Raw genomic sequence first — 26,897 nt, forward strand, 5'->3', positions numbered from 1 at the left:
CACATTGTTGACACAAGCACTCCAGTGTTAGCAATGGGGAAGAAGGGATGCAACAGGTTATCAATGAACCCGGTTTTAAGATAATAAACTCATTTCAATGATAAGGGATTGTTTTCATAGCGTGCCAACATGGGATATCTGCCCCCAAAACCAAAGAAAGTGTTAAACCAACGCTTTTTGTGTTCTTGTGAGAACAAAACGTCCCTCAGGGGAGGAGTGTGCGAGAAGCAGCACATGGCCAACAAGGAAGAGGAAGAAATAAGGTTTCCTATCTCTTTTGGCGGTGGACTTCACGGGGATTGTTCTCATCCCGACGACAGGTACGGAGAGAACCACAGGCTCTCCAAGCTTTGGGGCTCTGGTGAGAACAGGCCCCAACCCTGGGTACCTAGGTCGGCCATCTAATCGTTTCTTAATTATAATTGTTGATAAGAGGCAAAATTTTATGCTGACAGACGATGAAATAGATGATCTATCAGGAAACATGACACATCATGCAAATCATGATTCTTTTGAATCCATATGAAGACTTTGGGGTTTCAAATCTTTATGATCCAGCTGGAGAGTCTGCTCACTTCCTGTGAACGAATGTGGGTTTTTTGATGTGTTGGCAGAGTCAGTGGTTGGAAAAAAGTTAGGGGAAATGGTTTTGTGTCAGTTATGTTCCTATGGACGGGCTGTTGATACTTGGTCAATTAAGTGTTTTTAAGCTCCCACTTTCAGTAAATGTTTGACCACAAACAGAGCAGGCCAGTGTGGGTTCTTGTGTGTAATTTCTTGTGTCCAATATGGTTAATTTTTTTTCACCAAAATGTTAACAGATCAAAGCTTTCTCGCCAGTGTGGGTTCTAATGTGTTGTTTTAAGGCCCTACGCTGGGTGAATCCGTTTCCACAAACTGAGCAAGAAAAAGGCTTCTTGCCTGTGTGGGTTCCAATGTGTATCTTTAAGTGTCCTCTTTGAGTGAATCTTTTATCGCAAACTGAACAAGAAAAAGGCTTCTCACCAGTGTGGGTTAGTGTGTGTGTTTTTAACTCCCCACTTGTAGTGAATCTTTTCTTGCAAACTGGACAAGAAAAAGGGTTCTCACCAGTGTGGGTTCTGGTGTGTATTTTTAAACTTCCACTTGTAGTGTATCTTTTATCGCAAACTGAACAAGAAAAAGGCTTCTCGCCAGTGTGGGATCTAATGTGTATCTTTAAGTGTCCTCTTTGAGTGAATCTTTTATTGCAAACTGAGCAAGAAAAAGGGTTCTCACCAGTGTGGGTTCTGGTGTGTATTTTTAAACTCCCACTTGTAGTGAATCTTTTCTTGCAAACTGAACAAGAAAAAGGGTTCTCACCAGTGTGGGTTCTGGTGTGTATTTTTAAACTTCCACTTGTAGTGAATCTTTTATCGCAAACTGAACAAGAAAAAGGCTTCTCGCCACTGTGGGTTCTAATGTGATTCTTTAAGCTCCTATTTGTAGTGAATACTTGTCCGCAAACTGAACAAGAAAAAGGCTTCTCGCCAGTGTGGGTTAGTGTGTGTGTTTTTAAGTTCCCACGGTAGGTGAATTTTTTTCCACAAATTGAGCAGGAGAAAGGCTCCTCGCCAGTGTGGGTGAGTCGGTGTAATTTCAATTGATCATTTCGGGTGAATTTTTGACCACAAACTGAACAAGAAAAAGGCTTCTCGCCAGTGTGGGTTCTAGTGTGACTTTTTAAGGACCCACGGTTAGTGAATCTCCGACCGCAAACTGAGCAGGAAAAAGGCTTCTCGCCAGTGTGGGTTCTAGTGTGTTGTATTAAGGTATGACTCGTGGTAAATCTTAGACCACAAACTGAGCAGGCGAAAGGCTTCTCCCCAGTGTGGGTTCTAATGTGTCTCTGTAACTCTCCACTTGTAGTGAATCTTTTATCGCAAACTAAGCAGGCAAAAACCTTCTCGCCAGTGTGGGATCTAATGTGTCTCTTTAAGTTTCTTCTTTGAGTGAATCTTTTATCGCAAACTGAGCAGGCAAAAGGCTTCTCCCCAGTGTGGCTTCTAATGTGTCTCTGTAAGTCTCCTCTTTGAGTGAATCTTTTATCGCAAACTGAGCAGGAAAAAGGCTTCTCCCCAGCATGGAATTTCATATGCAACTTCATAAAAGACTTGCTTCGAAACGTTTTCCCACACTGAGAACATGTGTTACCACCTTCCGACTGCGAGTTGACGTCATTTGTTTCCACGTGTTGACGGGAGCTGATGCTTAGAGGCTCCCGACAACCGTTATCTTCAGGTTGACCTTGATCTTCAGGTTGACCTTGATCTTCGACAATTGAACGGACCTCGGTCACTAGCAAGACTGGAAAATCTTCCTCCTCTTTGACGCGAACAGACTCCCCATCCTCTGTCTCTTGCTTAACGTGATAAGGCTTCAGATCTTCCTCCTCCTCCTCAATTTTAACGGCAGTCAACTCTGGTTCCTGTCGCGCAGTCGGAAGATATTTTGGGCTGACGTCTGCAAGACACAAGTCACATTTATTTGTTTTACCCTCAACTCGTTCAGTGCCGTAACGTATCAGTCCGTTTTCAGAAGCATTGTCCCCGAGTGCCAAAACGTAAAAACATTCTAAAGGCTTAACCGCTGCTAATCAGTAAGTATTAGGTCTCTGGGAATGAAATCAGTATGATAAATCACCACTAGATGCCAAGAATGGCTTTTTTCGGATCGTCTTGTAAATTGTTCCAAAGTAAGACTCCGCACACAGACACACACATACTTTTCCTGGTGGTTCTCACCTTTGGGATTAGAAATTGACGACAGCCCCTTAAGTTATCATTTCCCTCTTTCCAAATGAATAATTTTTGGATGTATTCTTGCACTATGTTTTTGTTGACCTTAAATAGTAGAAGTGAAAAGTTTGACTAAATCATCCAATTTGAATCATTTGGACTGCAGGAATAAAATAGGAGTATGATCCCGATACCCTACCCTGTGTATGGTTCTAATTTCACGTTTTTGGAGTCAACTTTTGTAGTTATTGCCCCAGACTTCTGCACAATATCTTAAGTATGGCAAAACTAGAGAACAATATCATAAATACAATGCATTATAGTTTAAAATGAATTTGGCTCTATTCATGACTGAAATGCTTTTGGATACTTTAGTTTGTATGTGTCTGATGTGTGTTTTCCAGCTTCATTTATTGTCTATTATCACCCCAAAAACTTTCTGATTTCTATTGCAGCACCATCCATTTTGACTTCCAAATCTTGATTTGCCTTGCGATGACCTAAGAACATGACTTTGGTTTTATTTCAATTTAAAGATCATTTATTTATATCCATCCATAATTTTAGGTTATTAATTCATGATTATTGCAAGTCACTGAATCAATATAGTTATCATTTGAACAGAAAACTTTAGGGTCGTCTGCAAATAATACTAATTTTAATAGTTTTGAAATGTTAAAAATATCCTTAATATATAAATTAAATAACTTTGGACCCAGGATAGTACCCTGTGGTACTCCACAACAGATGTCCAAGTATTCAGATGAAAACTCTCCCATTTTCACATATTGCTTCCTACCCGTCAAATCACTTTGAATACATTGCAAAGCCACGCCCTTGATGCCACATCTTTCCAGTTTTTTTAATAGTATATAATGATTAATATTATTAAATGCTTTTTTAAAGTCAATAAATACTCCAACTGAGTATCTCTTTTTTCTATGCTATGGGCGATTTATTCTATCGCATCAATAATAGCCATTGTTGCTAATCTGTTTGCTCTAAAACCATAAACTTCCATTTATCAATTTATATGAATCTATAAATGTGTCTTGTCTATTATTGTAAAGTTTCTCTAATATTTCAGAGAACTGCAATCACCCAAAACGGGTTCTCAAATTCATCTCATTTTGAATTATTGGAGTCAGTGTGATCAATAATGCTCAGTTTCGATAGGTCATGGCCTTATATATCGCTATATATATTTTTGATTGTGATCTGTAATAAAAGCGTCCATGTTGTCAGTCCAGGATGCCATTCTGTCATTGTCCGAGATTGTCCAGTGTCATTATTTGTATTTAGCGCTCTATCCGGGTCTTCAGGCAAATCTGTCCAGCTCCTGCATTTCTCGAATCCAAGCGACTTTTGCTTCTTCCGGAGTGCCGTTTAACTTTATGTATACTCTACAATTTGAAGTCAAAGTTCCTTGTATATTATTTGTTTTCCTCAAAAATTGAGCTGGTCTTGCAACGTCAGATTTTTTTTGCTCAAGTGTTCATCTAAATAAACATTTGTCCCTTTTAGTTTTTTTTTCCCTTGCTTAAACTTCACGTCACGTTTTTGTTTCCTTTGACAAACCTCACTATGGTAGCTTTAGGATGGTTCTCACTTCTTGATAATGGATGGCATGCGTCGATGTACTCAGCATTGATAGCTATCCCTTTAAGACCGGTTGCTCAGCAGATTCTTGATCGGCATTCGTTGCAATATTTATATTTGCCACAGCCTTGGCATTGGTCCAAAGTTTGATGTCCATACCAGTGATAATACTAACTCCGTGCTTTCCTTCGAAACCCACAGCAGCCAAAATCGCGGCGAACATTAGCAACTACGCTAGCTTCACATGATCAGGGATGTGATTTGACCAAAGTGAAATTATCTGAAAATTAGGCGGGGGTCTGGGGGCCGCAGGCACCCAGCTAGGTCCAGGGCAGTGCCCTGGTGGGGGGACAAGTGGGGCGAAGCCCCCCCCCGGAGCTCATGGGTTTTTTTAAGTACTTTCAATGCACTCAGATGACAAAGAAATAGACAAAACAACAGCATCAATTTTCAATGTATTTTGAACTATCCCATATAAAACGACAGTTTAAGTCAACTCAAAATCAGTCACATTAAAAAACATTGGACTGCCTTTGCTTTTAAAAACTATCACTGAGAATATCATCATATCTAACTCATGTGATTACTAAGTTAACACATAAATCATGTTGAAGAGTTCAAATTTCATGAAGAAATAATTGTATCATGACCAAATGAAAAGTAACTCATATTAAAACATACCACAAATGTATTTGTTATAGCAGAAGATGTTATCTATAAATGAAAGTACTGTAGTGGGTTGTACATAATTCACCCACGGAACCATTGTTTAGTTAGCGAGTTCCTAGGGGGACTCTTAATTCGGCCGGTTTTAGCCACTCTCGTGTTTGTTTTGTTATTGCCAGTTAAAATGTCATTAAAGCAGCTTTCGTTGGCACCTTTGTTTGACACTCCGCCTACGACTCCCGTCTCTGCTCGCTACATTGGACCACGTCGGGGTCACCAACTTTTGTAGATAATTCCTTCTCTAACCTGTCCGATCGAAACTTGTTTTTTACGATCTTATCAATTTCTTTACCTCGCGGAGCATCTTTGCGTTCGATCTCGGACATCTTTCTTTAAACACTCGGCAAAAACGTGTGAGAAATGAACAATGGCATACTCCTACGCCTTTATAACAAGCGCGTTTATTGGTCAACACGGAGACTTCAACCAATCGCAAGTACGTTTCATTTCAGTTACGGAAACACTAAAATGGAATGCTGTAGAGACGAAATCGGTTTTTTTACCAATTAAAAGTCGGAAATCTTAAAATTTTATTTTTGGAGATAAAAAAGCGGAATTCCGCGAATTAGCGGAAAAATCACATCCCTGCATGATTGGGCCATCTCGAAACAAAGTTTGCAGACCGCTTCCTTCAGTATTTCGGGATTTGCCGCTAGTGCTGCACGATTTTGGAAAAAAACCAGACCAGAATTGCAATTTCGAGGCGATTTTCGATTCGGAAAGAAAAGTGTATTTTCTGTGCTAGGTTTTTTTTCAGGGAAAACAAACATTGTGACGTGCCAACGTGACTTGATATGACGTACTTAGGGAAAGAGTACAGTGGGACATCGCTACTTCGCGCTACCACATTTGCGGATTCAGAGCTTCGCGGGTCCAAAAAAAAAAAAAAAATACTGTGCACCCTCTGGTGATCGGCTTTTCGTTGTGCTTTTCGATTTAATAAATCTATTTTCAATCTAACCAGCCGCTAAAACTACAAGCTGTGGCGTTTGTTTTGGTGGCTATCTGTGTACGCGCCGTTAGACCGACCGGCAGCTTACACCAGCCTCTTAAAGTCGCGCGCACGTCTTGCAAACTTTGCCTCGCCTTTTTTGCCATTAAAACCCGTTTCTGATTGGCCAGCGCTGTTAAACGACGGAATGTGACCATTTTTGTTGGCCAAATACTCTGTCAATCAAATAAAAACTGGATGTATGAACCCCCCCCCAAAAAAAACGCAGTGGTTTGGGGTTACGCTATCACACTACCGTATTTTCGCACTATAAGGCGCACCTAAAAGTCTTCATTTTTGTCAAAAGCTGACCATGCGCCTTATAATACAGTGCGGCTTATATATGGATCAATATTAAATCTCAAAGTCTTCCAACTAACTTGCAGCCGCCGACTCGATTTTCCCCCGAACGCCAAGTCGTCCGCGGTATATGCTGGGATTTATATACCGGCGTTTCATTGGCTAACCAATGTGTCAATCATTATTTGAATCAAACACTATTGGCGGAGCTTTCTCCTTTCTCACTTAATGACCGCTTTGTCTTTTCATGAAATTGAAACCCTTTTTTTTTCAACGGTTTCTTTTCGTCCCCAAAAACATTTCTGGCATCGTTAGCGACAACCGTGTACAATTGCTTTGAAAGGTGGCCATTGTTGCTAACAATCTTCATGACTCAAATCATTTTACTAAACTTCAAATGCTTCATTTTTCTATACCTTCTTTTTAGAACCCATACTAGCCTCGGATTGGCTAAAGCGCCAAAACAAACCCTGCAATTGGCCGAAAAAGATGTGTCAATCATCCGTTGAATCGATCGCTATTGGCTGAAGTTATTCAGAGCCTCGGATTGGCTAGAGGGCCAAAACAAACCCTGCAATTGGCCGAAAAAGATGTGTCAATCGTCCGTTAAATCGATCAATATTGGCTGAAGTTATCCGGAGCCTCGGATTGGCTAGATGGCCAAAACAAACCCTGCAATTGGCCGTGTTTAGCAATGGCGTAAAAAGCTTGCTAAAGTACACCATAAAGAAACATGTTTTATTAGTCTGTATTAGTAAATATTTGACTCTCCTGGATTGACTACACTCACGTTTGTAAGAAGACCATGGTTGCGTATCGTTGTTGAATGTGATGGCTGCAAGAGAACTTAGGTGAGCTATGCGGCTTTCTATTTTCCCGGTATCTTGTTTTAGAACGATCTTGATGTTGCTGTGATGAGTTGAGTGAATTCAACTCAATTCCAAGTGTTTATTGTCATATGTACAGTAGAGTTGCGAGCGAAAAAGAAAATAGAAACTAAGGAACGGTTGGCATTTCTTGAATCCCAAGACTTTAACGTTCCGAATGATATTCGAAACGATGCATTTGAGTGACATGGTACGGACACCGCATCCGCGCGTGTCTACGACACGTATTTGCTTCTTTGCAAGCTTTGGGAATGTTAAGGGGGTAAGAAGTCGGACTGAACCATCTGACGGTTTTGTCCAGGTTCCCATTGTAGCGCCTTACCATCCGGTGCGCCCTATAGTGCGTAAAATACGGTACATTACATCGCGATATGGATTCGATTTCGGTTCATTGTGCAGCCCTACTTCCCGCTACGCGTCGACGTCAATTTCTCGACATTTCGGTCACGGGGAAAGAAAATAGACGATGATCGCCGATGATAAAAATATCTGCGAATATGAAAAATGTTCACCGTGAGGCTAATATGTCGTTCTTGAAACATCCCTAGCGCACGTGACTGATTTAAAAATAAAGTACGTCATTTAAAAGAATGAGCGAGACAGAAGCCCGGACCTTTTTCCAAAGTACGGTGGACGTTGACGGCCAACTACAAGATATCAAAAGTTGTGGAAAGTAGATAATAACTCAGGATAAGGAAAGTTGAACCTGAAATGAACTTGAAGCGGTCTTGGAGCTGACAATATCCTATTGTGTGTAGACATTTGGCGGAAGTCATGAGTCGGGGGCGGGCAACCATCCCGAGTTATTTTGAGCAATGCAATAAGGAGCGTTCCCTTTTTGCCATATCTCCTCTCTGCGTATTTTTGGGGGCGACGCCCAATGACGTTCGCCCCAAAATAAGGACGTTGCAGAAAGAAAAACGACCAACCTGCTCTGTTCAACACAATTTGGAGTATCTTGTAAACAGTTCCTGGACACTCTGGTTCCTGCCACGCAGTAGGAAAATAGTCTTCACCGGTGTCTGCAACACACAAGTCAAATCTCATTTATTTGTGACGCCTTTAATCACAGAAACTCACAAAGGGACGCACAGAACACAGCAGGGTTCCCGCAGCTTATGCAAGTTCAATTCAAGACTTTTCCAATGCCTTCGGATGTAAAATTTAAGAAAAAGTTGTCAACAAACACACGATTCAAACAAACAAAAACCACTACATGAATAAGAGGGAATTTTATACAAATGTTTGTTTCATTTTAATTACATTTTGGTCCAGTTGAAAAACGTTTGATCTGGAAAACAGCATTCCCCAGAGTTGAAGACATTTAAGCAGATTGCAATGGGTGTTGCAAGGGCCTCAGTGCAAAATACACAGTCAACCTCAACAGTAAATATAGAGTAAGTTGTAGAAAGATCAAGCTTCCTGTCTCAAAATTTCAAAAGATGCAGCAGGTTCTACAGTAGCATGCGTCTGGTCCTGGTGCTAATCTGAGTACTCAGGACGCCTGAACCTGTCGAACTTCTGAACTCGTCCTTCTCCCTCAAGGAAGAGGAAACAAAAGTATGAGGTTACTCAGAAGCCAATAAATTTCGGTGTGTCTTAAGGCGAGATTGGAACATTTCCTGTCACGAGATGTCGGACAGTCCCAAACGCAGGGCGCGAGGGATGTGGTGAGACCTGACTTGAGAGATGTTTATTTAAACAACAAAAGACTGTACCGCCGAGAAGGGGGGTGGGACTTGGGTAGTAGAGGTGGAGATCTTGAGAGGGAAACTTGAGAGAAGATCTTTGGGTGGCGAGAATCTTGAATACAGGTTACTTGGTATTATACTTAAAGAAGACTGTTGAAGTTTTGGGACAAGGAGGAAAAACTTGACAGGGAGACCTGGGGAAGTTCTTGGGTAGGAGAGAACCTTGAAAAGGAGACTTTGGAATAGAATTTAGAGGACATTTCAAATGAGTGGCTTGAAGAGAAGTTAGAATGTGAAAGGAATTGATGGAGGAGGTGTAGCTTGTTGTTTTGGTGAGTGAACGTCTACAGCAATCTAAATGAGTGAACGAAATGAGGTGGGAGCCTGGGGTACTCATAGAAGAGGTGGCTGATTGTCTAATTGCAAGAAGTGGAGGGGGCTGGAACATGTGGTCTTTTGGATATAAGGAGGAGTGAAAGCACCAAACCCTGACATTTCCACATGGTTGAGTAAAATTTGCACAGTTGTAATTGCAATGCACTTTTGGTTTTTAGTCATGTCGGTATTTGTCATTTATTGTAAAGAAATCAGGGAACTGTTGAAGTTTTGACCCGACTTCATACGAGTTGCTGCTAAACTTTATTTTAATTCCTGCACTTTTGCTTTTTAGTTTGAGGGAACATTTTCAGGGAGCCATTCAAGTTTTAATGTTACTTTACATGAGTCACTCGAGAGCCCAAATGTTATTTCTTGCACTTTTAGTATTTGCTAGAGGTGAAAAAAATAGTCATTTACAGTCAAAGGCTGAAAAAAAAGTTGTATTTGAATTAAAACCCACTATTCTTTCTTTTAAATGGTCGAACTTTTGGCCAGCCTGCTGAAGCTAGCGAAGCATTGGCAATGTAGCAGAAGCAGAAAAGTGTCCAACCTTCCCCGAGCTGATCGTCCGGTCGTCGACGTTCTCTCTCGGTCTCCTCTTTGGCTCCCCGAAGCTTCTCTTGGAGAGGTCCTTCTTCCCCACTGGAGCACATTTTCTCCAAGTTTGAACAAAAAAACGCTCCAACTCGGGAGTTAACAAGACAGACCTTCGGAAAGGACAGCAAAGTGATACTTCTGTCGAGTTGACGTCGTTTGAAGTCGACTACAGGATTTTCTATTGTCCGGCAGCCATGACACCTTTACATTCGAAACCCCGCCGCAATGGATTGTGGGACACAGACATAGACGACTGTATAGTGCGGTGTGCTGTTGCTGCCCGCTACCTCGCGTGCCTACGTGGCGGCCATCTTGGTCAGGGCAACTTCGCGCAATGGACATTGAAAAGAAATCACAACCTGCTCATTTTAAAACGGATTTTGATGTGGGCAACTTGTTGTTATTAACGTCAACACTTGCTCTTATTACGGAAAATTAACTTAAAAATATTTAAAAACTAAAAAATGCTCCTGAAAAAAAACAACAATTTATAAACCGTTATAGAGGTTAGAATTGAACTTTGTAACCGGTGTCATAATAACTTTAGTTTTGTTGAAAATCCTGCTGAAATATGTTTGTATAAGTTTTTTTATAAGTGTCCTGCAATGACGAGTCCAACAGCGCCATCTGCTGGTATGGGGTAAGTTTAAGTTTAGCCCAGTGCTCGCCATATATGGGTATGTTTGGGTGTTTCCAAAAGCGGCTATTTGGAGAAGACCAGTTTACAGTTCGAAAACCTCTGCAAATGTGTATTTTATTTCGGCCATTTTTTCACAGACATTGCGAGAGTTGTAAACGCTCAAATTGTCGTTACGCGTCCATCCCAATTCTGCATTCGTGCGCATAAAAATGGTGCTGTAGTGGGTTGTACATAATTCACCCACGGAACTATTGTTTAGTTAGCGAGTTCCTAGGGGGACTCTTAATTCGACCGGTTCTAGCCACTCTGGTGTTTGTTTTGGTTATCGCAAGTTCACAAGTGATTAAAGCAGCGTCCGTTGGCGCATTTGTTTGACACTCCGCCTACGACTCCCGTCTCTGCTCGCTACATTGGTGACCCCGACATTAGTCTCGTGGAAGTTTCCGAGGCTGTGCATACTACTGAGCATACCGTCATGGCATACGCGCCCATTCTCAAGCTCCCCGAGTTCTGGGAGTCATCAGCGCTAAGGTGGTTCGCACAAGCAGAAGCTCAATTCGCCCTGCACGGAATCACTAATGATGACTCTCGCTATTACCACGTGGTGTCTGCTCTGGGGAGCTCAACTGCAGCCAGAGCGGTGAGTTTCATCACATCCCCTCCTGAACTGGATAAATATAAGGGACTGAAGGCATATCTCCTCAGAATCTTTGAACTGTCGCGTTCTGAGCGTGCTCGACGCCTCCTTGCTATTCAGGGCTTAGGAGACAGTAAGCCATCGGATCACATGGAAATGATGTTAAACTTGCTTGGCACCGAAGAGCCAAATTTTCTTTTCATTGAACTTTTTCTGCGTCACATGCCGCCGCATGTCCAGACAGGGCTTGCGAATACAACCATTACAGATCCGAGTGCACTGGCAGAGGAAGCGGACCGGTTTTTCCTGGCCACACATAGATACACACATGAGGTGCTGGCCCCTACACGCACTTACACACCATCAAGTGCGACGCCCCCAGCCAGCAAGGCACGCGCGGCCACCGACGATCAGAATGTGTCAGGTCTGTGTTACTACCATGCACGTTTTGGGCCCAGGGCCAAGAAGTGCCGTCCCCCTTGCACCTCCAACGCGACGGGAAACTTCAAGGCCTGCACTCTGTAGCGGCCGTGAGTGCAGGCGCAAGAAACCGGCTACTGTTCATCCGGGACGCCATCTCCGGCCAAAAGTTCTTGTGTGACACCGGCGCCCAGAGGAGCGTCCTCCCTGCCACTGTGGACGATGTGGGGGGGGGGAACACATGGACCTCCATTAACTTCTGCCAATGACACCCCCATCCGCACATATGGAACACGGACAGTGGACGTGTGTTTTGGGGGTCAGCAGTTTACATGGGACTTTGTCACTGCGGATATTGCTTTTCCTCTTCTTGGTGCAGATTTTCTGTGTGCCAATGGATTACTCGTCGATGTGAAAAATGGCCGCCTCGTTGACGCATTGAATTTCTCCTCTCTCGCGTGTGTCCGCGACAAGGGGATTTTTGAGGGTCTGTCCAGCTCTCTCTTGGACGGTGATATTTACCACCGGCTCCTCGCCGAGTTCCCCAGTCTGGCGAAGCCCACCTTCTCAGCCTCCACGACCAGACATGGGGTTGAGCACCACATTGAAACCAAGGGGCCCCCGGTTCATGCCAGGGCTCGACGACTCAATCCAGACAGACTGGCAGTTGCTAAATCCGAATTTGCTAAATGGAACGTCTCGGCATCATTCGCCGATCAGACAGCCCCTGGGCCTCTCCACTACACATGGTCCCGAAACCAGGCGGTGGCTGGCGCCCATGCGGGGACTATCGCCGCCTTAACGAGGCTACCACGCCCGACCGTTACCCAGTCCCGCACATTCAAGACTTCTCTGCACACCTGGCGGGCAAACTTCTCTTTTCCAAGGTGGACCTCGTGCGCGGATACCACCAACTGCCAGTGCATCCCTCAGATATACCGAAGACGGCCGTGATAACTCCGTTTGGGTTGTTCGAATTTCTCAGGATGCCGTTCGGACTGAAAAATGCCGCTCAGTCCTTCCAAAGGCTGATGGATTCAGTGCTCAGGGACATGCCTTTTGTGTTCGTCTACCTGGACGACGTCCTGGTTGCCAGCTCCTCAGAAGAGGAACACTTGGAGCACCTCAGAGACCTCTTCACCAAGCTCAGTCAGCATGGCCTGATTATAAATCCTGCGAAATGTGTTTTTGGCGTACGCTCCATCCACTTCCTTGGGCATCTCATCACCAAGGATGGGGCTTCCCCCCTACCGTCTAAGGTAGAGGCCGTCTCCGCCTTTCCTCAACCGCCAACAGCACGGGGCCTCAGGGAGTTTCTCGACATGGTGACATTCTACCATAGGTTTATTCGCCGAGCCGCTGATGTCATGCGCCCACTCTACAAAGCCCTCAAGGGTAGGTCACCCAATCAAGCTGTTGAATGGACCACTGAGAGGATACTGTACGGTATTGGGAAGTCCAACGTGGTTGCGGATTGCCTGTCCAGAGCAACCATCAGCGCTGTGCAATTGGGGCTTGATTATTCCAGTATGAGTGTGGACCAGGCTTCTGATAACGGCATCCAAACGCTCAAGAGCTCAGACACTGGTTTGCGGCTGGAGGAGGTTGCGGTCGGAAACTCAGGGGCCAAGCTTTGTTGTGACGTCTCCATGGGTTGGCCTAGGCCGCTTGTCCCTGCTGGCTGGCGTCGGGCTGTTTTTGAGGCAATACATGGCCTGTCTCATCCTGGCAGGAAAGCATCCATTAAGCTAGTGGCCCAGAAGTTTGTGTGGAAAGGGATGAGAAAGGACGTCCGGGACTGGGTCGACTCATGCGTGGCATGTCAACGCGCCAAAGTGCACCGTCACATCAAGGCCCCATTGGTACCATTTGCCATCCCCGAACGGAAGTTTGACCACGTTAACATTGACCTGGTGGGCCCACTGCCCCCTTCACACAGTTTCACTTACCTCCTGACGATGGTGGACAGGACGACCCGTTGGCCTGAAGCAGTTCTGCTGACTTCCACCTCAGCTGTCGATGTGGCCCGGGCATTCATCGGAACCTGGGTCGCCCGTTTTGGACCCCCTGCAGATCTCTCATCTGACAGGGGTGCACAGTTCACCTCCGAGATGTGGAACACGGTTGCCGAGAGCCTTGGAGTCAAACTTCACCGCACCACTGCCTACCACCCCCAGGCTAACGGGTTGTGCGAGCGGTTCCACCGCTCGATGAAAGCGGCCTTGCGCGCCAGCCTGACCGATGGGGACTGGGTCAATAAGCTACCCTGGTTCATGCTGGGACTGAGAACCGCTCCTAAAGAAGACCTTCAGTGCTCTTCAGCTGAGTTGGTTTACGGTCAAGTGCTGCGGGTGCCAGGTGATTTCATCCCAGACCCAACGACACCCTGGGCTGCATCCAGGGAGAAGTCCATCTTGCAGGGCACTGCGGGAGCGTTTGTGCCTATCCCCACATCGCGACACGGCAGGCCAGTTTCACGGGTTCCCTCCAACCTGCGCTCGGCTGGTTTTGTTTTCATTCGCCACGATGCCCACCGCGGACCATTGCGCCCTCCTTATGATGGACCGTTTAAGGTCCTGCAGCATGGCGACAAGACCATGGTCGTGGACATTGGTGGTAGGCCAGAGACTGTCTCTGTGGACAGGGTTAAGCCTGCCCACATGGATATGTCCAAGCCATTGGAACTGGCCCAAGCCCCACGGCGCGGCCGTCCTCCTGCGGCACGACCCTCCGGTCCCGTGGGTACCCACTCTGCCCCTCCGCCTTCAGCAACTGTGGGCTTTCCAACTGAGTCCACAAGCTCTCACCCCCCCCGCTGTTCAAACTCCTTGTACCCGCAGTGGCCGGGTCAGCGTCCCAACCAGGCACAGAGACTTTGACTATGGGTGAATTCTGGGGGGGCTTGTGTAGTGGGTTGTACATAATTCACCCACGGAACTAATGTTTAGTTAGCGAGTTCCTAGGGGGACTCTTAATTCGACCGGTTCTAGCCACTCTGGTGTGTTTGTTTTGGTTATCGCAAGTTTACATGTGATTAAAGCAGCGTCCGTTGGCGCATTTGTTTGACACTCCGCCTACGACTCCCGTCTCTGCTCGCTACAGTGCATAGAATTTATCACTGGTGGCGTTACGAACATTTATTTCAGGGTTTCATTTGCATACGATAGACACATCTTCATATTGACTAATTTCGAATTTCATTGGCCAACCAATGTGTCGATTATCATTTGACCCGGTCACGATTGGCTGGAGTTCTTCGGAAGTAAAGGAGGCGTTGTCTTTTAAAGCAATACAGACCGGTATAGGCTAATGCGGGCTGAGGACCGAGAAGCGATTGGCAGAATATGTTGTCCATCAACAGAAAATATTTTTAGAAGTCTGTTTATTTGGAAGCAGGAATTAAGGGGCTAAATACACAGCTAGAAACAAGGCAGAGATACTTTTCGACTGATTTTTTTCATCCATCGGTATTATGGTGTGTTTTGGAGTAAACCTTTTTAGGATGTTACGTACTATGGTGGAACTTCATGGCTGCAAGACCATGTCCGTCAGATTAAGAGTTTCAGGGATGAGTAGATTATGAAATCTTGATATTTTGAATGCCAAGAGTTGAAGCTTTAGACTCATTTGAAGATTATTAGTTTTGATTGGTAAAGGGGGAACGAATTAGGCTACTGATGGGTCACGTCTTGTATATACTTATAACAGTTCATATTTCAGTTTAATGTTGTCTTACAATATGGTCAAGGTGATTTCCAGCCTCAACTTCATTTTGGTCCAGGAAAATCCAAGCCCCTTTTCTGTCTTGGCTTAACACATGGTTAAGTTTCGGTTCTGGCAAAAGTCATCATTCATAAAATGATATCAGACTCTTTTATGGCCAGATTAACACATTTCCAAATGGCTTTAAATTATATCTATTTGGTTCAGAACCAATTCGGACAGCAGGCGGTGCTCTCGGTTTCAAACACAATTCGTTTGAAATAGCCTGTGTCTAGCATTTATCATGAAGGATGCAACTTGAAACACAATGTATTTTCAGCTTTAATTGATTGATTTTGTAGTTTGTTGATATGGATAATGATGAAGAACAATAACATCGACCCATGAATAATGCACGTTTGATTTTAAAACACTACATTTTATTCACATGACAAAAAAAAATCAAACAAAAGAATAGAGCACATTGTTGACACAAGCACTCCAGTGTAAGCAATGGGGAAGAAGTGATGCAACAGGGTTAACAGTACTGATCAATGAACCCGGTTTTAAGATAATTTCAGATTCAGATCTACTTTATTGTCATTCTAGTACACGTGTATACCGAACGAAATGTCGATACATCTGACCCGCAAAGTTTCCTTGAATGTACAGAAATAAATAAAATGTTGTATTGAGTTGTAGTATTGAGTGCTAATAATATACTAATATTTATGGCTATGTATAGTATTTTACAGTAGCGCAAATAGTGCAAGAGGAGTAGCCAACCAGATAATAAAGTCATTTCAATGATCAGGGATTGTTTTCATAGCATTCCAACATGGGATATTTGCCCAAAACACCAAAGAGGGTGTAAAACCAACACTTTTTGTGTACTTTTGAGTACAAAACGTCCCTCAGGGGAGGGGTATGTGAGAAGCAGCACATAGCCAACAAGGAAGAGGAAGAAATAAAGTTTCCTATCTCTTTTGGCGGTGGACTTCACGGGAAATTGTTCTATCCCGACGACAGGGACGGAGAGAACCACAGGCTCTCCAAACTTTGGGGCTTTGGTGAGAACAGGCCCCAACCCTGGGGACCTACGTCGGCGATCTTATTGTTTCATAATTATAATTGTTGATAACAGGCAAAATTTTACGCGGACACATGATGAAATAGATCATCTATCAAAAAATATGACACAAATGCAAATCATGAATCTTTTGAATCCATATGAAGACTTTGGGGTTTCAAATCTTTATGATCCAGCAGGAGAGTCTGCTCACTTCCTGTGAATGAATGTGGAATTTTTGATGTTTTGGCAGAGTCAGTCGTTAGAAAAAGGTGAGGGGAAATGTTTATGTGGCAGTTATGTTCCTTTGGACGTCCTGTTTGATACTTGGTCAAGTTTTTAATCTCCCACTTTCAGTAAATGTTTGACCACAAACCGAGCAGGCAAGTCTTCTCGCCAGTGTGGGTTCTTGTGTGTAATTTCTAGTGTCCAATGTAGTTCTCTTTTTTTTCACCAAAGTGTTAACAGGTCAAAGCTTTCTCGCCACTGTGGGTTCTAATGTGTTGTTTTAAGGCCCCACGCTTAGTGAATCCGTTTCCACAAACTGAACAAGAAAAAGGCTTCTTGCCTGTGTGGGATCTAATGTGTATCTTTAAGTATCCTCTTTGAGTAAATCGTTTATCGCAAACTGAACAAGAAAAAAGCTTCTCACCAGTGTGGGTTCTGGTGTGTAGTTTTAAACTTCCACTTGTAGTGAATTTTTTATCACAAACTGAGCAAGAAAAAGGTTTTTCGCCTGTGTGGGTTCTAATGTGTAAAATTAAGTTTCCTTTGAGGGAGAATCTTTTATCACAAACTAAGCAGGAAAAGGGCTTCTCGCCAGTGTGGGTTTTTTGGTGCAATTTTAAGCTCCCATTGTGTGAGAATCTTTTTCCACAAATTAAGCAGGAGAAAGGCTTCTCGCCAGTGTGGGTTCGTAGGTGTTGTTTTAGAAGCCAACGCAAGATAAATCCTCTACCACAAACTGAGCAAGCGAAAGGCTTCTCTCCAGTGTGGGTTCTAATATGTTTCTTTAGGATTCCACTTCTAGTGAATCTTTGACCGCAAACTAGGCAGGAAAAGGGCTTCTCGCCAGTGTGGGTTCGAATATGATTTGTTAAACTATCATTATCTGTGTATCTTTTACCACAAATTGAGCAAGCAAAAGGCTTCTCTCCAGTGTGGCTTCTAATATGTTTCTTTAAGTTTCCACTCTGGGTAAAACTCTGACCACAAATTGAGCAGGAAAAAGGCTTCTCGCCAGTGTGGGTTTTTGTGTGTATTTTTAACTTCCTACTTGTAGTGAATCTTTTATCACAAACTGAGCAAGAAAAAGTCTTCTCGCCAGTGTGGGTTAGTTGGTGTAATTTCAAGTTTCTTTTTCGGGTGAATTCTCTACCACAGATTGAGCAGCCGAAAGGCTTCTCGTTAGTGTGGGTTCTAATGTGTTTTGTTAAGTTCCCACTATGTGTGAATGTTTTACCACAAACTGAACAGGAAAAAGGCTTCTCGCCAGTGTGGGTTAGTTGGTGTAATTTCAAGTTTCCTTTTCGGGTGAATTTTTTACCACAAACGGAGCAGGAAAAAGGCTTCTCGCCAGTGTGGGTTAGTTGGTGTAATTTCAATTGATCATTTCGGGTGAATTTTTGACTGCAATCTGAACAAGAAAAAGGCTTCTCACCAGTGTGGATTCTAGTGTGTATTTTTAATTTCCCACTTGTAGTGTACCTTTTATCACAAACTGAGCAGGAAAAGGGCTTCTCGCCAGTGTGGATTCTAGTGTGTATTTTTAATTTCCCACTTGTAGTGAATGTTTTATCACAAACTGAGCAGGAAAAAGGCTCCTTGCCAGTGTGGGTTAGTGTGTGTTTTTCGAAGTTCCCACGGTGGGTGAATTTTTTTCCGCAAATTGAGCAGGAGAAAGGCTCCTCGCCAGTGTGGCTTAGTTGGTGTAATTTCAATTGATCATTTCGGGTGAATTTTCGACCACAAACTGAACAAGAAAAAGGCTTCTCGCCAGTGTGGGTTCTAGTGTGTTGTATTAAGGTACTTCTCGTGGTTAATCTTAGACCACAAACTGAGCAAGAAAAAGGCTTCTCACCAGTGTGGATTCTAGTGTGTATTTTTAATTTCCCACTTGTAGTGAATCTTTTATCGCAATCTGAACAAGAAAAAGGCTTCTCACCAACGTGGGTTCTGGTGTGTATTTTTAACTTCTCACTTGTAGTGAATCTTTTATCACAAACTAAGCAGGCGAAAGGCTTCTCGCCAGTGTGGGATCTAATGTGTCTCTTTAAGTTTCCTCTTTGAGTGAATCTTTTATCGCAAACTGAGCAGGCAAAAGGCTTCTCTCCAGTGTGGCTTCTAATATGTTTCTTTAAGTTTCCACTCTGGGTAAAACTCTGACCACAAATTGAGCAGGCAAAAGGCTTCTCCCCAGCGTGGAATTTCATATGCAACTTCATAAAAGACTTGCTTCGAAACGTTTTCCCACACTGAGAACATGTGTTACCACCTTCCGACTGCGAGTTGACGTCATTTGTTTCCACGTGTTGACGGGAGCTGATGCTTAGAGGCTCCCGACAACTGTTATCTTCAGGTTGACCTTGATCTTCAACGATTGAACGGACCCCGGTCACTCGCAAGACTGGAAAATCGTCCTCCTCTTTAACACGAACAGGCTCCCCATCCTCTGACTCTTGCTTAACCTGATAAGGCTTCAGATCTTCCTCCTCAATTTTAACGTCAGGCAACTCTGGTTCCTGCCGTGCAGTAGGAAGATATTTTGGGCTGACGTCTGCAAGACACAAGTTACATTTATTTGTATTGCACTCAACTCAATCAGTGCTGTAATGTACAATTTCAGAAGCATTGTCCCCGAGTGCCAAAATGTAAAAAACATTCTAAAGCAGGGGTGTCAAACATACGGCCCGCGGGCCGGAACCGGCCCCCAAGGAGGTTCGATCAGGCCCGCAGGATAATTTGAAAGTGGAAAAAAATTTCCGCTTTTTTGAACCCCAAAGGCATTCCGACTTAATTGCTCTGGCGCACCCTGGCGGCTGTTAGAAAAATTGGCCGCATTGTTCCACAAGCTGTAGGGACTGAACTGCATTGAACTTATCTTGCAGTATTTACAAAAAAATCAGTTATGTGGGCAAATTATTTTAATCTTCTAAAAATTTTACTTAAATGATAAATTTTTTTGGGGGGGGGGGTTCCGCCCTGGTTTATTCCCGGACCCTGGCTATTTCAGCTGAAAATGAAAATCTCCATTCTGATCCCTGTATATGCGTATGTGTAAGTGGTTCAAAAATTCCTTTCTTTAAAAGTCTCATTTAATCTTAAAGTGCATTACTATATTTTTCTGTACCAATTAAAGTTTTGTGCCTTTAGTGGGATCAGTTGCAATGCATATTTGTGAATGATAAAAGTAAATTGCACATTTGTCTAAGGAAATATGAGGTGTTTTATGAAATGTTTTGTAAAAGGATAGTTCATTAAATTTCAATATTTTCCTAATGTTCTTGTGCTTCTTTACACCAAAACAAAGGAAAGACATGATATTTTTGTTATTTATAGCAGAGTATGGTATAATTTTAATGGTCCGGCCCACTTGACATCTCCCTAGGCCATATGTGGCCCACGATGCGAAATGAGTTTGACACCCCTGTTCTAAAGGCTTAACTGCTGCTAATCGGTAAGTATTAGGCCTCTGGGAATGAAATCAGTATGATAAATCACCATCAGATGCCAAGAGTGGCTTTGTTAAGATCGTCTTGTAAATTGTTCCAAAGTTTGACTCCGCACACAGACACACACACACACTTTTCCTGGTGGTTTTCACCTTTGGGATGATGGATTTACGACAGCACCTTAAGTTATCATTTCCCTCTTTCCAAATGAATAATTTTTGGATGTATTCTTGCACTATGTTTTCGTTGACCTTAAATAGCAGTTGTGCAGTGAAAAATTTGACTAAATCATCTAATTTTAGTCATTTGGACAGCAAGAATAAAATATTGGTATTATCCTGATACCTTACCCTGTGTACGGTTCTAATTGCACGTTTTTGGAGGACAAAAAGGGACTGGACTCAACTTTTGCAATGATTGTCCCAGACTTCTGCACAATATGTTAAGTATGACAGAACTAGAGAACAATATCATAAATACAATGCATTCTAGTTTAAAAGGAATTTTGCTTTATTAATGATTGAATTTTTTTTAGATAATTTAGTTTGTATGTGTCTGATGTGTGTTTTCCAGCTTCATTTATCGTCTATTATCACTCCAAAAACTCTATTTCTGTTACAGCGTCCATTGCAGCACCATCCACTTAGACTTCTAAATCTCTATTTGCCTTGTGATTAGCAAAGAATATGACTTTGGTTTTATTTCAATTTAAAGATCATTTATTTATATCCATCCATACTTTTAGGTTAATTACTTCATGATTAATGCAAGTTACCAAATCAATATAGTCATCATTGGAATAGAAAATGTTAGTATCGTCTGCAAATATTACATATTTAATTGTTTTGAAACATTAAAAATATCGTTGATAGATAGATAGATACTTTATTCATCCCCGAAGGGAAATTCACATTTCCAGCAGCATCCCTGAGCTGAGAACAATACAATAATAAAGCCAAAAGAATACAATATACAAATACCCAATGTGACATGCAAATGCCCACTGTAGCGTGTTATATAGAGTAACTAAATAGTGCTACACAGAACACATATTCGGTAATATCCAATGTAGGTGGTGTGGTTTAATGTGGGCCTTTACTCTGCCGGGTGGAGTTAAAGAGCCTCATGGCATGAGGAAGAAAAGATCTCTTCAGTCTGTCCGTAGTACAAGACAGTGACAGCAGTCTGTCGCTGGAACTGCTCTTCTGTCTGGAGATAATGCTGTGTAGTGGATGCGATGGATTGTCCACGATTGACCTCAGCTTTTTCAGTTTTCGTCTCTCAGCTACTGTTGTTAGGCTGTCCGGCTCTTTGCCCACAACAGAGCTCGCTTTCCCAGCCAGTTTATTGAGACGAGAGGCATCCTTCTTCTTGACGCTGCCTCCCCGACACGCTGCCGCATAGAAGAGGGCGCTTGCCACTACTGTCTCATAGAATATTCTCAGGAGCTTTTTGCAGATGTTGAAGGAGGCCAGCCTTCTGAGGAAGTAAAGTCGGCTTTGCCCTTTCCTACATAGAGCTTCTGTGTTGGCAGTCCAGTCCAGTTTGTTGTCCAGCTGCACACCCAGGTATTTGTAGGTCTGGACAAATTCTACACATTCTCCCTTGATGGTTACAGGAACCGGGTGAGTTCTGGTTCTCCTGAAGTCCACCACCGTCTCTCTGGTCTCGGTGGTGTTTAGGTGCAGGTGGTTTGCGTCGCTCCATCGGACAAAGTCCTGAATCAATTTCCTGTACTCCTCCTCCTGCCCGTTTCTGATACATCCCACGATCGCAGTGTCATCGGCAAACTTTTGCACATGGCAGGACTCAGAGTTGTACTTAAAGTCCGATGTATATAGAGTGAATAGGAACGGAGAGAGAACGGTCCCCTGCGGAGATCCTGTGCTGCTAACCACAGTGTCCGATGTACAGCCCCCCTGTTTCACATACTGGGGTCTGCCTGTCAGGTAGTCAGTAATCCATTCTACAAGGTGTGAGCTAACTCCCATCTCTGTCAGTTTCCTACTCAGTAGCAGAGGCTGTATGGTATTGAAGGGACTGGAGAAGTCCAAAAATGTAATCCTCACAGCCCCCTTCGCCCTATCCAGGTGAGAGAGGGATCGGTGTAACATCTATACTATAGCATCCTCCACTCCCACCTTGTCCTGGTAAGCAAATTGCAGTGGGTCGATGGCTTGACGGACCTGTAACCTCAGGTGGTGCAGCAGCAGCCGCTCCATGGTCTTCATCACATGTGATGTCAGGGCGACCGGCCTGAAGTCGTTGAGTTCCTCAGGTCTTGATTTATTTGGGACTGGGATGATGCAGGATGTTTTCCACAGCTGAGGGACCCTCCCCTGATCAAGGCTCAGGTTGAAGATGCGCTATAGAGGGTCTCCCAGCTCAGATGCAGCCTGTGCAGCAGTCGGGGGGATACTCCATCCGGACCAGCTGCCTTGCTGGTTCGTAGCCTTCTCAGCTCTCCACACACCTGGGCTGAAGTTATTTTTAGTGGGGGGATGTCTTCCATGCTAGTGTCCAGAGGGGGAAGGACAGCTGCATTACTCAGGGGTGAGGATGAGGCGGAGTGGTCAAACCTGTTGAAAAAGTTGTTCAACTGGTTGACTCGCCCCACTTCTATATCCACAGCCAGACCCTCCTTGGTGCTGCAGCCAGTAATTGTTTTCATCCCTTCCCACACCTCCTTCATGTTGTTGTTCTGCAGCTTTTTCTCCAACTTCCTCCTGTACTGCTCCTTCCCTTTCCGGAGCCGGACTTTGAGCTCCTTCTGTACCCGTTTTAGCTCCTGATGATCACCATTTTTAAAGGCCCTCTTCTTTTGGTTCAGAAAGCACTTGATGTCGCTCGTGATCCAGGGCTTGTTGTTGGCATAGCAGCGTACAGTCTTTATAGGAACAACATTGCGGCAGCAGATAGAAAGCTTTGTTTTTACATGCCCGGGGTTACACCACCTCGTGTTCAAGTAGATAGCCAGTCCCCCTCCTTTGCGCTTCCCACTGACTTTTGTCCCTCTGTCAGCCCGAACAGCGCAGAAGCCGTTTAGCGCGATGTTAGCGTCCGTGATGCTAGACGTAAGCCACGTTTCCTCAAAGCAAGCTGCACTCCCTGTCTTTCACAAGCACAGCCAGTTCGTCGATCTTATTCGGTAGGGAGTTGACATTCCCCATGATTATGGACGGTACCGTGGGCTTATATCGCCACTTCGCCGCTAGCCGCTTAGCCTTTACCTTAGCACCGGCTCTGCAACCCCGGTAGGGTCGCCTCACCTCGTTAGGTAAAAGGGGGACCGTGCCGGCTCGAGAATTCTTCAGGTCGAGGAGTAGGTTTCTTGAATATACGTATTTTTGCGAGTTGAAACCCATATCCATAGGATAGAAAGTAATCCAAGTGTTGCAAGGCACTGATAAAGTAAGCAAAAATAAATAAATAAATAAATCACAAAAGTAGCGAAAATAACACGGGAGCTGCTGGAGTGGCTGCCATTCGTGACGGCGCCGGAATGTGAAGCATATGTAAATGAAATAACTTTGGACCCAGGATAGAACCCTGTGGTACTCCACAACAGATGTACAGAAGTATTCAGATGACAACTGTCCCAATTTCATATTTTGCTTCCTCCCCGTCAAATCACTTTGAATCCATTGCAAAGCCACGCCCCTGATGCCATATATTTCCAGTTTTTTAAATAGTATATAATGATTATTATTGAATTATCTGAAAAAAAAACGCAGTGGTTTGCATTTACGCTATCGCACTATGTAACATCGCGATATGGATTCGATTTCGGTTCATCGTGCAGCCCTACTTACTGCTGTCACTCGGTATGAACCCAAAATAAACCGACTTGGGAGACTGCGCCTTTAAGGTGTGAAACAACACAACATCAATATACTGAAGCGCTGTTTTGAAACTAAACGTTGCGCCGCCATGATGACCACCTAATAGAAGGTCCGCTTTAGTTTGCGCGTCGCTACGCGTCGACGTCAATTTCTCGACAATTCAGTCGAGGGAAAAGAAAATAGACGGTGATCGCCGATGTAAAAAAGATTCGCGAATATGAAAAATATTCACCCTGAGGCAAATATGTCATCTTCGAAACGGCCCAAGGGCACGTGACTGAGTTAGAAATACGGTACGTATTTTGAAAGTATGAGCGAGACAGAAGCCCGTACCTTATTCGAAAGGAAAGTACGATGAACGTCGACGGCCAAATACGAGATGTCAAGTGTTGTGGAAAGCAGATAATAACTCAGGATAAGGAAAGTTGAACCTGAAATGAACTTGAAGCGGTCTTGGAGCTGACAATAGCTGATTGTGTGTAGACATCTGGCGGAAGTCATGACCCAGGGGCGGGCAACCATCACGAATTATTTTGAGCTATGCAATAAGGAGCGTTCCCTTTTTGCCATATCTCCTCTCTGTGTATTTTTTGGGGCGACGCCCAACCACGTTCCCTCCAAAACAAGGACATTGCGGAAAGAAAAACGACAAACCTGCTCTGTTCAACACAATTTGGAGTATCTTGTAAACAGTTCCTGGCAACTCTGGTTCCTGCCACGCAGTAGGAAGATATTCTTCACCAATGTCTGTAACACACAAGTCAGATCGCATTTATTTGTGACGCCTTTAATCACAGAAACTCATAAAGGGACGCACAGAACACCACAGGGTTCCTACAAGACTATTCAAGACTTTTTGAGTGCTTTGAGTGTCAAATTTAAGACAAAGTTGACAAAAAAACACACTCACAATTGAAACAAACAAAAACCATGACATGAATAAGAGGCAATTTTAAACAAATGTTTTTTTTTTTAATTACATTTTGGTCCAGTTGAAAACGTTTGATCTGAAAAACATGGCACTCTCCAGAGTTGAAGACATTTAAGCAGATTGCAATGGGTGTTGCAAGGGCCTCAGTGCAAAATACACAGTCAACCTCAACAGTAAATATAGAGTAAGTTGTAGAAAGATCAAGCTTCCTGTCTCAAAATTTCAAAAGATGCAGCAGGTTCTACAGTAGCATGCGTCTGGTCCAGGTGTCAATCTGAATACTCAGGACGCCTGAACCTGTCAAACTTCTAAACTTGTCCTTCTCCCTCAAGGATGAGGAAACAAAAGTATGAGGTTACTCAGAAGTCAATAAATTTCGGTGTGTCTTAAGGCGAGATTGGAACATTTCCTATCACTTGCTGTCGGACAGTCCCAAACGCAGGGCACAAGGGATGTGGTGAGACCTGACTTGAGAGACTTTTATTTAAACAGCAACAACAAAAGACTGTACAGGCGAGAAGGGGGTGTGGGACTTGGGTAGTAGAGGTGGAGATCTTGAGGGAAACTTGAGAGGGGTTCTTTGGGTGGCGAGAATCTTGAAAATAGGTTACTTGGTAATACCTTCAAGAAAACACTAGAAGTGGCAGGTCTTGGGACAAGGAGGGACAACTTGAGAGGGAGACCTGGGGAAGTTTTTTGGGAGGAGAGAATCTTGAAAGGGAGACTTTGGAATAGAATTTAGAGGACATTTGAGATGAGTGAAGAGAAGTTAGAATGTGAAAGGAATTGAAGGAGGAGGTGTAGCTTGTTGTTTTGATGAGGGAAAGTCTACAGGAATCAAAATGAGTCAGCAAAATGAGGTGGGAGCCTGGGGTACTCATAGAAGAGGTGGCTTATTGTCTAATTGCAAAAAGTGGAGGGGGCTGGAACATGTTGTAAGGCTGCCATCTTTTGGATATAAGAAGGACTGAAGGCACCAAACCCTGACATTTCCACATGGTTGAGTAAAATTTGCACAGTTGTAATTGCAATGCACTTTTGGTTTTTAGTCATGTCGGTATTTGTCATTTATTGTAAAGAAATCAGGGAACTGTTGAAGTTTTGACCCGACTTCATACGAGTTGCTGCTAAACTTGATTTTAATTCCTGCACTTTTGCTTTTTAGTTTGAGGGAACATTTTCAGGGACCCGTCTAAGTTTTCATGCTACATTACCCGAGTCACTCGAGAGCCAAAATGTTATTTCGTGCACTTTTAGAATTTGCTCGAGTTGAAAAATGAGTCGCATACTGTAAAAGGCCGAAAAAAGGTTGTATTTGAATTAAAACCCACTATTCTTTCTTTTAAATGGTCGAATTTTTGGCCAGCCTGCTGAAGTTAGCGAAGCATTGGCAATGTAGTAGAAGCAAAAAGATGTCCAACCTTCCCCGAGCTGATCGTCCGGTCGTCGACGTTCTCGCTCGGTCTCCTCTTTGGCTCCCCGAAGCTTCTCTTGGAGAGGTCCTTCTTCCCCACTGGAGCACATTTTCTCCAAGTTTGAACAAAAAAACGCTCCAACTCGGGAGTTAACAAGACAGACCTTCGGAAAGGACAGCAAAGTGATACTTCTGTCGAGTTGACGTCGTTTGAAGTCGACTACAGGATTTTCTATTGTCCGGCAGCCATGACACCTTCACACTCGAAACCCCGCCGCAATGGGTTATGGGACATAGATATAGACGACTGTATAGGGCGGTGTGCTATTGCAGCCCGCTACCTTGCGTGCCTACGTGGCGGCCATCTTGGTCAGGGCAACTTCGCGCAATGGAAGTACATTGAAAAGAAATCACAACCTGCTCATTTTAAAACTGATTTTTATGTGGGCAACTTGTTGTTATTAATGTCAACACTTGCTCTTATTACGGAAAATTAATTTAAAAAAATATTTAAAAACTAAAAAATGCTCCTGAAAAAAAACCAACAATTTATAAACCGTTATAGAGGTTAGAATTCAACTCTTTAACCGGTGTCATAATAACTTTAGTTTTGTTGAAATTCCTGCTGAAATATGTTTGTATAGTT

General features: G+C 43.6%; 1 protein-coding gene across 3 annotated transcripts; it reads right to left on the bottom strand.

Annotated features, from left to right (window-relative positions):
* Window positions 1–4: 4 nt before the first annotated feature.
* LOC148368283 (uncharacterized) lies at window positions 5–26,534 on the bottom strand. Of its 3 annotated transcripts, XM_088330280.1 has the most exons (4): window positions 26,259–26,534; window positions 24,561–24,653; window positions 18,587–19,169; window positions 15,847–17,494 (listed from the first exon to the last, which is right to left on the bottom strand). In XM_088330280.1, exons 1-4 carry the CDS (start codon window positions 26,359–26,361, stop codon window positions 16,855–16,857), a joined length of 1,419 nt encoding a protein of 472 aa, XP_088186406.1. In that variant the 5' UTR covers window positions 26,362–26,534; the 3' UTR covers window positions 15,847–16,854. The 3 variants fall into 3 exon arrangements, with proteins under 3 accessions (XP_088186405.1, XP_088186406.1, XP_088186404.1); XM_088330279.1 differs by lacking the exons at window positions 15,847–17,494; window positions 18,587–19,169 and adding an exon at window positions 5–2,481; XM_088330278.1 differs by having other exon boundaries at window positions 15,847–19,169.
* Between the last annotated feature and the right edge of the window lie 363 nt (window positions 26,535–26,897).

Source organism: Urocampus carinirostris, chromosome 3 (genome assembly GCF_059441175.1).
Source record: "Urocampus carinirostris isolate Australia breed hairy pipefish chromosome 3, RoL_Ucar_1.0, whole genome shotgun sequence".
NCBI classification, from domain to species: domain Eukaryota; kingdom Metazoa; phylum Chordata; class Actinopteri; order Syngnathiformes; family Syngnathidae; genus Urocampus; species Urocampus carinirostris.

What these genes read in the sequence shown, in the direction of transcription:
- LOC148368283 (XM_088330278.1), bottom strand. Translation starts at nt 26,361, where the DNA reads ATGTGCTCCAGTGGGGAAGAAGGACCTCTCCAAGAGAAGCTTCGGGGA. An exon ending in GGACGATCAGCTCGGGGAAG is followed by an intron (nt 24,654 to 26,258) that starts GTTGGACATCTT and finishes TGTGTGTTACAG; the next exon opens with ACATTGGTGAAGAATATCTT. An exon ending in AATTGTGTTGAACAGAGCAG is followed by an intron (nt 19,170 to 24,560) that starts GTTTGTCGTTTT and finishes TGTGTCTTGCAG; the next exon opens with ACGTCAGCCCAAAATATCTT.